At 30.0% G+C, this 11,645-nt stretch overlaps 1 protein-coding gene across 2 annotated transcripts; it reads right to left on the bottom strand.

Moving 5' to 3' along the window:
- Nucleotides 1-209: 209 nt before the first annotated feature.
- On the bottom strand, nucleotides 210-4,735 carry LOC124833041 (nudix hydrolase 16, mitochondrial-like). 2 transcript variants are annotated; one of them, XM_047307410.2, is made up of 4 exons: nucleotides 4,358-4,735; nucleotides 2,346-2,460; nucleotides 922-1,029; nucleotides 210-643 (listed from the first exon to the last, which is right to left on the bottom strand). In XM_047307410.2, exons 1-4 carry the CDS (start codon nucleotides 4,429-4,431, stop codon nucleotides 383-385), a joined length of 558 nt encoding a protein of 185 aa, XP_047163366.1. In that variant the 5' UTR covers nucleotides 4,432-4,735; the 3' UTR covers nucleotides 210-382. The 2 variants fall into 2 exon arrangements, with proteins under 2 accessions (XP_047163366.1, XP_047163368.1); XM_047307412.2 differs by having other exon boundaries at nucleotides 922-1,005; nucleotides 4,358-4,734.
- Nucleotides 4,736-11,645: the final 6,910 nt, after the last annotated feature.

The following is an 11,645-nucleotide window of genomic DNA, read 5'->3' as shown; positions in this document are numbered from 1 at the left end:
TGAAAAAATATAAGAAAATTGTAACTTTAAAGAAAAATTCATAATAGCATAGACTTCTTGTTATTGTCAAAGGCTTCCTTCTTTTAAAACTCTTCCCAAAATTTCATCATCAAACAAACATTTCTTCTCCTTTCCAATAAGAGGTTTTCGAATTTACTTTCTAGAATAGTTTTGAAAAATAAAAGCCGAAAAGACAATCAACCACTGTCTATGTCAAATTTAGATTCTTCGTTGGGTTTTTTCTTGGTACTGTTTTTGATGTTTTAAAATATATTAAAAAGATTTTTAAAGTACCATCATCAAGCAAAAAGAAAAAAACCCACAAATCTGGACCCTGCCTATGTCATCCTGATAGGAAATATCTTTGCAAGAACAACTGTCCCTAATGCAGTCTCGATCCTCCTCCATTGCACTCCTCATGCCATTTACAGAAGCATTCCAGGGCATCCCTCATCCATGCATGCCGGCAGCTTCCCAGCGCCTCAGATACAGCTAACCAACTCCTTTTCCTTGTGCTTTGCTCCGGCCATGACTCAAGTTCCTCCTTCACAAACAATGCAAACATTGCTGCTTTACATAAACCTTCTGGACTGCACTCATCTTGGAGGGTCTTACTCCTAAATTCATAGTACCCAAGAAAATCCTGACACCAAGTACCCACGTTATCAATCATCAATATACAATACTCCATTAAATAAAAACTACAAAAATGCAACATGAAAATCTTTGGTGGGGCTTAGAAAAGGGTTCTATGATTTCTGTAATTTGTTTGGTTTCTTTTCTATTATTCATCTCTTAGAAGGTTTCTATACTTTTTAAGATATTTCTAATTCGGTATCAATATTACTTTTGTTTTACCATTTCTATTCCGGTTCCTATCAGAACATTAAATTAATTCATATATGTGGAGAAGCTTTGCACCATTAGATCTCCTCGAACTCCCGCTTCTTCAATGGCTTCTCTTACAGCAGCCTCCTCAACAGTTTCATCATTCTCCCAACCTCCCTTCAATAGCAAAGCAAAACCACACTAATCAGAAAACGAGATTTCATATCAGGAGCCATTCGAAAAAGAACTTGCAGCTTATGTGAATGACATTAATTTAGAGAAACAGATCCTTGCCATAAATTTGCATGAAATTTATTATGAAGCACTAAAATCTTCATCAACGGGACGCAATTGAATAAAACTGTCTCATCAATATGTTCAATATAGGTTGTTACAACAGAATTACACTACTGTCTTGAATTATTCAAGTGTCTAAAGATTGGCCTTTAAAGTGTGCAATATAAAGTACATAGTTTTTGTTTTGTTTAAATTAGTATGAAAGAAACTCCAGAACCTTATTTACTCTGTAATCTTCTTTCAGATCAGTGTGGAGGAAGATTCGCTTCGTTTCTGTTTTCTATCAAAAAATTCTATGCAAAAAAGTAAATTACTTATTTTCAGAAAGTGATTAATGATTATTCATCATCCACATTGGACATATACGAAAAATTTTATAAACTATCTTGAACAAGACAGCAAGATCATTCTATCAACTTATCCTTTTAAAACAAGTAGCTAGTGAAAAATCTCGGGATAAAGCTACAGGCAAGTCAAGGTTCTCTTAATGATAGCCAGATGCCTAAGGTTGAAGCAGGATGGGACCTCTTAAAAACATGCAAACTAGTTATAACAGCTACATGTATGCACCAGGTGAGCTAAAACCCTTCATGCGCATAACAATAACTGTCTATATTGCACATATTAAATGCGTGAAATAGCAAGCCCCGAGGCTATGAACTTTCTTTCCTCCAAGAAGCCATTATGATTATATCAAAGGCAGAAATATAACCAATTAAAATATCCCTATACCACAAGAGAATGAATGATTAAAAGAAAACAAATACATCAATTTTGGTCAATGCAGTTTTGATGAGAATTTTTATGACCATTGCTGTTTATCACAAGAAACCATATGGATTGGCATTCTCTTGTGCTGCAAGACCGTCCCTGTTAGATATATAGGCACAAATTTCATTGTGTGAAGACCAACCATGATAGGTTATTGGGTCCACTAGTTAAAAGATACAACCAATTGTGTATCTATTTTTCTGAAAGGGATCCAATCCAAATTTACTGTACCTGCCGTCCAAAAAGTTAAGCCAGGATAAGTATTGCAACAATCCTTAACAACGAAAGACATTTTGTTTCACAGATAGTTCCTCAACTAATCAATGCATCAGAAAATTCTTCATGAATAATTATAGAAACCGCAGGTGTAAGTTGCAAGTACAGGGCACTTAGTAATAAATAAATAAAAGCATACAAACGTAGAGTATATTCGTATTCCAAAATCATACCTTCGGAAATAAAAGACCTGGTCCACTGGTTGAATTAATCATAAGCACTTCGACAGTCTTTTCAGAAGAATCCCCACAGCCATCATTACCGTCTCTATATCTAAATGGAACACACCTGCAGTACAATTATCATCTATAGATTAGATCAAACCCTTAAGTATATGAACCCAACTTTTCAGACTTCAGGGGTAATTCCTAAGCTAGAAAACTTGGTTAGCATAGTAAAAGCTGCTTCAGCTAAAAAGCCAATAAATTTGGACAACAAACATATCATTCTTTTCTTTTAACTACAAATCTGCGAGTTGATTTTAGTTGGATGGAATAATATTTTTTAGTGTAAGAAGATATCTTCCATCACAAATATTAACGGTATAGACAGCAATATAATGCAACAAAACTAAGTATACTACTTACAAACTGATCTTCAAAATCATCCACAAACATTCAAATCTGGTTAGTTCCGTTTTCCAGGTCATTACTATCACTCTGAAACTGTTAAAGTCTAATTCCTAGAAAAGAAGTCTCAAAAACACAAAGTCCTACACACAAGCCTAGATGAAGATTCTAAACTACATTCAAGTCACTAGAGTGCCTTTGCAGAGAGAGAGAAAAAAAAACTCCTAAGCTGAGAAAAATAGTAAAAAAAGTACTAGTAAAAGATACCGAGGCATCAAAGAATCTTAACCAAAAGGAAGATGTTTGCAGCATGCCATTTTCAATTTCTAATTCATGCACCGACACATACCATTTTATACAGGACACTACTCCATCGTTTAACTAGAACAATACATTCTCATATTACAGCCAGAGCACAGAAAATCTGTAATCCATATCAATCCTCGGCAACCAGTTTCCAGTGACCTTAAAGCTTAAGACCAAATTATGGTTATTAAGTCAAAATAGGACGAACGACAATAAATGTTCCGTTATGCAAACCCATAAATATGCAAATTATACATTTCTATTTTGAAAGTATATTTTTTAATAAGAAAAGAACAAAAAATGCTCATCAAGAAACACCTAATGACATTACGTAAAACAACAAGCAGAAGTCCAGAACCACCCCCAAGGAAAAAACAGAACCTTGGCTCAGTACATCGGTTCCACCTAAAGCGCCCACAAAATCCTAAGTTCATGAAATATAACCAACAAGACCAAAACTTATTATTTCGAAACTTGGGATCAAACTAAATATAACCCACCCATCTTGTGCTTTTAGTCATCACTTTTAAAATCATAAATGTTCGTATCTATACTTTTCAAACACTCGAAGTGTAATCCTCAAATCCAGAAGATAGGACCAAAACTTATAATTTCAAAAAACAGAACTACAATTAAAAGCTAACCAGCATTTTGCCAGCAAGACTCTGATCACTCTTCTTCTGAGACAATTTGTTCCATGTTAAAACGCTAAACAGCATCCAAATACCCTCCCAGGGAATTATAAAAGTGAAAAAGATACATATTATCAGCATGCAAGAAACTTCTTTAAAAAGTGGAAACACAAGCGGGGATTTTGTCCACATTCATGTAAAGTAACAAAAACAGGTACTACAATAAAGTAACAATTATCATGAAGAAAAGAGTTAACGAAATAAAGATATCATTATACACTAAAAACTGTTAATAAAATTGAAATCCTACATCTTATTTAGACATTAGTATAGGATAGTACAGATTAGTATAAAAGTAGAGATAAACTTGCATGGTTTTTCATTTCTAATAAAAATCTGTCTTTATAATACACTTTAGCCAACAATCAACAAGACCTTTTTTTTACCAATGAAAATTTATCAAAAATAAACTACAAAACTGAGAAAAATATTTATCAGAGTTCAAAATAGTGTCATATCCTTTTTTTGGTGTGATTTTTAATAATTTTCGAACACCCCACACGAAATGTGTTCAAAATAGTGTCATATCCTTTTTGGTTTGTAATGTAGATGTAGAATAAAGCACGTTTGCTCATCAATATTAAGTAGAAAAAAAAAAGGAAGAAGAAAATGACGAACCCTGCGATTAGTCGATACCCATGTTCGTATCGCTGCTGATGCCGACCTGTTCGGGCCACCAATTCAGCCATCATAAAACTCAACAACAACAACTCCCTCTCTCTTTCTCTCTCTTTCTCTTTCTCTTTAGATTTGAATCAAAAAAGGAAAGAACGATCACAATTCCCCATTGTAAAATCCCAATGCACACTCCGGCACCAGATTCCGACCTACGCAACCCCTTCCACGAGGCCGCGTTTCATCCCGTACCACCAAACGCCATTGTCGTTCTAAGAGCGAGAAAGAGTAAGAGAAAGAGAAAAAGAGAAGGACTCAGCAGAAAATCATGAAAAGAAGAGCGATTTTGTGTTGTGTTTGTGTTGTTTGGAGTGAGAAACTGAAGAGGAAACAACATGAAGCGATTGTAACGGATCGGATCGGAACTGTCCCCGCCACGTGGATCCTCGTCAGCGTCTGGGTCACACTTACGAGACGCTCTGCTTGATGGACCACTCTGGCCCGATGCATTCGCCTGTCAGATACGGACACGTGGAACACAGAGGTTGTGAAGGTTCTGATGTGGGGAGAGCAGCACCACGCGTGGTAGCAGCCGAAGCAGGGAATTGTGTTGGGGCTTTGATTGATTTGATGGGATAATGAAATATCATGATTCTGTGGGACCGCTTCCTCCATCCGTTCTTAATCAACGGTTTTAATCCACGAGACAGGGTAAATTTAATATTTTGAAACAATGAAAATTTTAATTTATATTTTTAATGTGTAAAAGATATAAGTTGGTTTTAAAATCTAATTTTTTATGGAATTTAATGCATTTTCAAATTTAATGCATCACGAAATAAACTTAAACTTAGTGATGTCTAAATATCATTATATAAAATATCAAAAAATATAAAAATAGTGTTATTAGATGACATAAAAGGTAACATAGTTTACAGACATACAAAAATCACAAATATTTTTAGAATTTAAATGTTTACAATTAATGAATTTATTATTATGAAAAGACTATAAAATAAAAGAATTCGAGTAACTAAGATAACTATGTCAAACATTGAAAATTAGATCAATAAAATGAGTGAAATTAGTGATGGGATACATATCATTAATGTTGTGTTCGTTTGGAGGGAAAACACTATTCACGTGAATTATCGCGGACGGATTTCCAAAAGCAAGGTCGTTCGTTTTGGTGGATTTGCGCGGATTTGGTAAGAGGGATATTCGCTGATTTGCGGGATTCCACTGTTCAGCTCATCTCGCAAATGTGTGAGGATTTGCAATGATTTACGAGGGAAAGACTGATATATCCATTTGCTTCAGCCAAAAATAACACATTAAAAACCGGTTACAGTAGAGTGTAACCGGTTACATACGCAATATATATTTTTTCAGTTTTTTATAATTATTTTAATATTATAATTTAAAAAGATGTACATTTTAATAAAATTAGGTATATTATATTTTCTAATTTATTAAAAATAAGTTGATTATTTCATTTTTATAATTTTTAAACATTAATTTTATAAATTATTCATAATTGTTTTTTATAAACATTTTTACAATTAAATATAACATTTTATATTACTTTTATAACTAGGGACATTTTGGTAATCTTTAATTTCTACCAATTAAACTAATTTTTAAAATCTATCACATCAATCAAATCCTACACTAATTCTCACAAACTTTACTTCCAAATCCGCTCTCAATTACCCACAAATTCACTCAAAAAAATAACTAAAAAATTACCCTCAAATCCACTCAAATCCATTCAAATCATTTCTCCCAAATCATCTCCCCCAAATCTATCCAAACGAAAGAGGGATCTATGTCTTGAAGTCAGTAACAAAGAAGTAAAAAAGATCAAAGGAAACAAAAATGTTATTGTAAGTAATGAGTTATTACACAATTAATTTTTTTATAATATACGTTTAATGTGTTGAAATGAGTATAAATAAAATTAAGTACATTTAGGATTAATATCAATGTTACAGATAGGATTTAGGACAACAATGATGTAATGCTGACATCAAATTGTCATTCCTCTACTAATAATAATAATACAATATTTATATCTATTTTTAAAAAATTTTAGAATGAATTTTTCGAAATATATATATATTCTATACTATTCTACAACATCATCCGTTTCACAACATGTTTCAAATTGGATAATATGAAAAAGTATTATAAAATGATCAATCTATAACATTGTAGAAGCATATTTCCTTCATTTTGAAACATTCAGAATTAAGTAATCCATCATTTTTTCATATTAAACAACCCAGAAGGGAGGGATGTAAAAAAGAAAGTAGAATGGAGATGAAGAAGATTAGGTTTAGAAATTAAATTATAACTTAAAAAAGGTATTTAGTTTTTGTTGTTGTTAGTATGGGAGGTAAGTAGTAAATATAGTAATTATGGGAATGCAGGAAATAAAAGCCTTGTTTGTTTCTAGGATTAGGGCCAAGCCCAAATCTATTCTGCATCACCCGTAAGCCCAACATTCTTACAAATCAGTTAACAATAATAGCTACAAGTTGTATGAACAACACTCGATGATGGTATTTGTGTTTTTTATTATCTATTTATATTATTAAGTTAAAATTTAATTATTGTAATAATTTTTACTACTTTATATATTAATTTAAAATTGGATCATATCAATTATGATTAAAAAAGACAGGATAATTATGAAGTATTATTATTCCATTTTGAAGGGTAAATATATAAAGTGGGAGGGGCTTTGAAGTTCAATGGATGTTAGTGAGAGATAGATATTCATATTCCTTTTTATTGGTTGTTACTTTCAACTTCATCATTGTGTGTGCAAACTATCTTGCATCTCATCATTTCACATCACATATTCTTATTCTTTCTAATAATTTCCTCATATTGCAAATCTATTCAAAATAAGTGTATACATCTTTTTTCGATCTTTATTTTTTTCTATAAGACATATAAATAATAATTAAAATCGAAATTATATTATCCAATGGATGAGTTGAGTTCATGGATTTAAAGTCTAATTTATTATTATTAATCGTTTATAATTATAGTAATCTTTCTGTCCACACATGTATAGTTTTAAATTTAGGCAAAATCTTAAAAATTATAAATCAAATTTACAAGATATGAAATATTATTATTTCTAAATAACGGTGAAGGAAGAATATATTAATTTTATAAGAAAAATAATCCATTACTAATAATTAGTGGATATACCGTTAAGTTCTATTAAAATTACTAAAGATTAATAGAAAAATATTTTTTTTACCAAAGTGGATAACAACATAAAAAAAAATCCTATTGGATATTTCGTTATATAATTGAGGAAACTCTAATAATATAAGATGTAGAATAATTTTTTTTTCCACGCTAGCGTCTGTAGAAGTTTACATATGATAAAGGATAATGATATTTTAACGACATTTTTTTGACAACATTTTAACATCATCCATGTGTCATTCTATGATTGGTTCATGTTAGTGTTTATGATTATTATTGATTGTGGAGTAATTTTAGACCAATCACAAAATGACACGTAGATGATGTTAAAATGTTGTCAAAAAAATATTGTCAAAGTATCATTATCCTATGATAAATAGGTGTTCTCATCTTCTTTTTCACTCTTTAGTGATTTCTTTTCTTTTTTCAGGAGAGAAACTCATAGTTTTTGTCTCTCTGTCTTCCACTTTGCATCCCTCCTAAAAATATCATACAAAGAGTTACATTATTTTAGATGGTATAATGGGAACCCCATAAATAAAATACTAATTTTCTTTTTTCTTAATTAAGTTAACCCTTGACAAATCTCTCCCTCAACAATTAATTAGGGTTATAGTCAATTAAATTGACTTTCATCTTTCAAATTACAAATTTTCTTATAGATAAAATCTTTGTCACTGTATCTGACCCATTCTTATCGGTATAGATATTTTATATAAATATTTTATAATGATAGTCACTTAATCTCTAATGCATCTCATCCAATGATGTCAAACTTCAACATACTTTGACTTTAAATGAAAAGTCGAGTCCTTATAGAGATGAATTACATTTTGATTATCATAATATAAAATATATTTTTCTTTTGATAATCCTAAATCTTGTAGGAATTTCTACATCCACAAGTGCTCTTTAGCAACTTCTATAACAATAATATATTTTGTATATGTAGAAAAACTTGCTCAACTCTTTTTTAGAACTTTTACATTAAGAAATTTCTTCACAAAAACACAATGATCAGAAGATGTTTTGTCATATCTTTGATTCATCATGAAGTAATCAAATTTTCTATTCCACGGCATGTTTTAGCCCATACAATATCTTTTATCAATATGCAAAAGATATTACATTTACCTTTACATACACTGTCAAACCTTATACCCTCAATCTTTTCCTCTATTCCCATGAAAAGAAAAATCAACTTACTTTCCGAAGAAGACTAACTCCAACCTTTTGCTCTTGAGGTTTCTTTCAACGTTAAATGATGATTTCATCTTTCACGAACTGCATAGATAGCACATCTATAATCTCAGATATCAAATTCGGTTGAAGTAAAAAACCCATAAATAACCCTAATACGAGTTTCTATTGAAAAAAAGGAAACTTTCAGTTTTAGAATTTCAATTTTAAGTGGCAAACTGTTAGTCAGATCACTCAGAAAATAACGTCGTTGGTATTTTAGGACTAAATCCGACAGTTTCATTAGGAAGAGAAATGAAAATGAAACAGAGTTTGAAAAAGAGACTAAAACGTATGATAGTTGAGGGATTAAAAACTTATTTAACTATTTTTTTATTAACGACCATTTTAAATTAAATTACTAAAAAGTTATTTTTGTTTACAAAATTGATAACACTAAAACTATGTTAAAATAAATCTGAAAAGCAAACCCTGCTACAGTGTTGTGCTGTGTTCACAAGAAGCATTGTTGAATGATATTGATAGAGCAGTCTTTCAATGAAATTCCCATGCTCTGTTTTGGTCAATTGTGGTTTTTGAGAGAACTATTGAATCATGATGGGTCCCACCTCAGTCAAACCCTAATTTCGTATTCCAACATTGAATCTAAACGAAAGTCAGGGGCTACGTACCACAATCTCAAATAATTAACCTCTTCAAATTGTTGTACCTCAATTCCTACGAATTTCATTTTCAGAATTCCATAAACAGTGGTAACCTTTTTAATTGGAAAAAAGAACAAGTAAAAGTGTGCATCATAGATTCATTTGCTTGGCCAGAAGTTGGAAATTTGAACACGACAAAGCACCTCATTCACTCAAATTTGGATGTTCTTCAAAAAGGTGTTTCAATTACAATAAGTTTGAACAACTTACAGATATAATTAAATTAATCGAACTTTCAAGGATGGTGGTGGAGTGCACACTTTCTTTTATATTTTATCTATAATGCAATTTATATATTTTTCTATAATGTCGGAGTACATGTAATTTTATCTATAATGTTTTTATATTTTTTTCATTACCAAAACTTGCTGTTTTCTTTTGAACACAAAGGCTCATTTTTCTAAAAATATTTAAGATATAAAATATGTGAATATATATATATATATATATATATATATATATATATATATATATATATATATATATATCTTTTTAATTTGAGTTTTTTTGTGTATTCTCAACATTTAAATTCCATTCACTCTAATTAAACTATTTAAGAGATATCAAATAAGTAAGTTTACATATATATAAAAAATACATGTGTTATTTATTTTTACGTGAGAGTAAAAAAAATGCCTCAGAAACTCTTAGAAAAATATGACTTCAACATACCAAATCTCAATTCTTAAGAAAAAGTTGACAACTACCTTCAGAAAACTTGTTTTAATAAATTGTTCAATCAAATAACGTTTGAAAGATGAATTAGATAACTTATAGACAAATAAGATAAAAAAAGACACAAAGTTTATACCATTTGTAATTTCATTGAGAAATAAACATATTTATATTATTATTGTTATTGCGGTGGTCGTGTACCACTTTTTGGATATAAAATAATTCATGTTAGAAAAGAAATAGTAACATTTTCTCTACCTAATATTTTCAACCGTAGTAATCATTATTTTTGGCGAAAAATAATTAGTATTATTTATAAATCTTTTATTCCTCGGTCCTTTATTTCTTTCCTTTTCAATTTTTTTCTTTTATTTTTTTATCTATTTATTTTTAATTAATAATTTTTTTTCTGTCTCTTTTAACCAATTTCTAATTTTTACCATTTTAAAAAGTAGATCCCACCATTCAATATTTGATGTATTTTGGAGCATTAATACTATATGAGATTTCTTCAGGTAACAAGGATCCTTTATTCTGAAAAATCTCTTCTTGTGTTATTTTTGAGTTAATTGTTAATTTGATTAATTGAGAAAAAAAATATCTAAATTAGTTTACTTCTTAATTGAAGCTGATTTGTTTGCTTATATTGTCTTAGATTCGTAAGATTTTGAAGAATTTTCAACTTATTGTAGTTATTATTTACATTCCAAGCAATTTCCAAGAAATGGAAGCTATTACAAATTGGAATTGTTTTATTGATTTATATATGATTTCTTTTTTTTAAATTGGTTAGTTGTGTAATGAAATAAAATTGATTGATATTGATATTTATATGGATTCTTGAACTTGATGGTTTGAAAATGTTAAGTATAATTAATTATTTTGAAAAAACTATGTGGATGGCTTGAGTTGTTTTTTTCTTTCAAAAACTAATGTTTTATGTATAAGTTGCTTGTGTATTATACTATCATTTGAGCAATACTTAAATGAGTACTTTAATCTTAAGTGTAAAATACTATTGGTTATGTGAGCAATGTATGTTTCATGAATAACTCTTTTTATTTAGGCCAAAGGTCGTGAGTTCTTATGGATTAAGACGAGACTTTGTTTTTTATATTCTTAAGTTATAATACTATTATTCTCAAGCATTGCTTTGATGCTTAAATAATACGACCTATTGCTCAAGTGATATATTGTATGATGACTGAGGAGTAAGTTTTGTTTTAATTTAGTTTATTTTCTTGGTTTTGGTTCTAACTGAGACCGTAAACCCTTAAATTTAATTAATTAAAGGGTCTATAGCTTCGGTTGAATCTAGAACTGAGACAATAAACCCTTTTTTGCCTTGGTTATTACCAGAACCGTTGTGTAAAGTATTTTTTTTTAAATGATTGTTTTTGTAAACATTTCATATCATATAAACCATATCACATAAACCCAGAAACAGACTTGTACATAAAAAAAAGTATCCACAACCCAGAAAT

This window comes from Vigna umbellata, chromosome 3 (genome assembly GCF_029865625.1).
Source record: "Vigna umbellata cultivar VRB3 chromosome 3, Vumbellata_1.0, whole genome shotgun sequence".
NCBI lineage: Eukaryota > Viridiplantae > Streptophyta > Magnoliopsida > Fabales > Fabaceae > Vigna > Vigna umbellata.
Note: the sequence above shows the minus strand (reverse complement) of the source record. Positions and strands in the feature narration are given on the sequence as shown.

Coding starts and splice junctions, on each gene's coding strand:
- LOC124833041 (XM_047307410.2), bottom strand. CDS start 4,431: ATGATGGCTGAATTGGTGGCCCGAACAGGTCGGCATCAGCAGCGATAC. Junction 2,461..4,357: donor GGGTATCGACTAATCGCAGG/GTTCGTCATTTT, acceptor ATTGTACTGCAG/GTGTGTTCCATTTAGATATA. Junction 644..921: donor GAGTTCGAGGAGATCTAATG/GTGCAAAGCTTC, acceptor ACTTGGTGTCAG/GATTTTCTTGGGTACTATGA.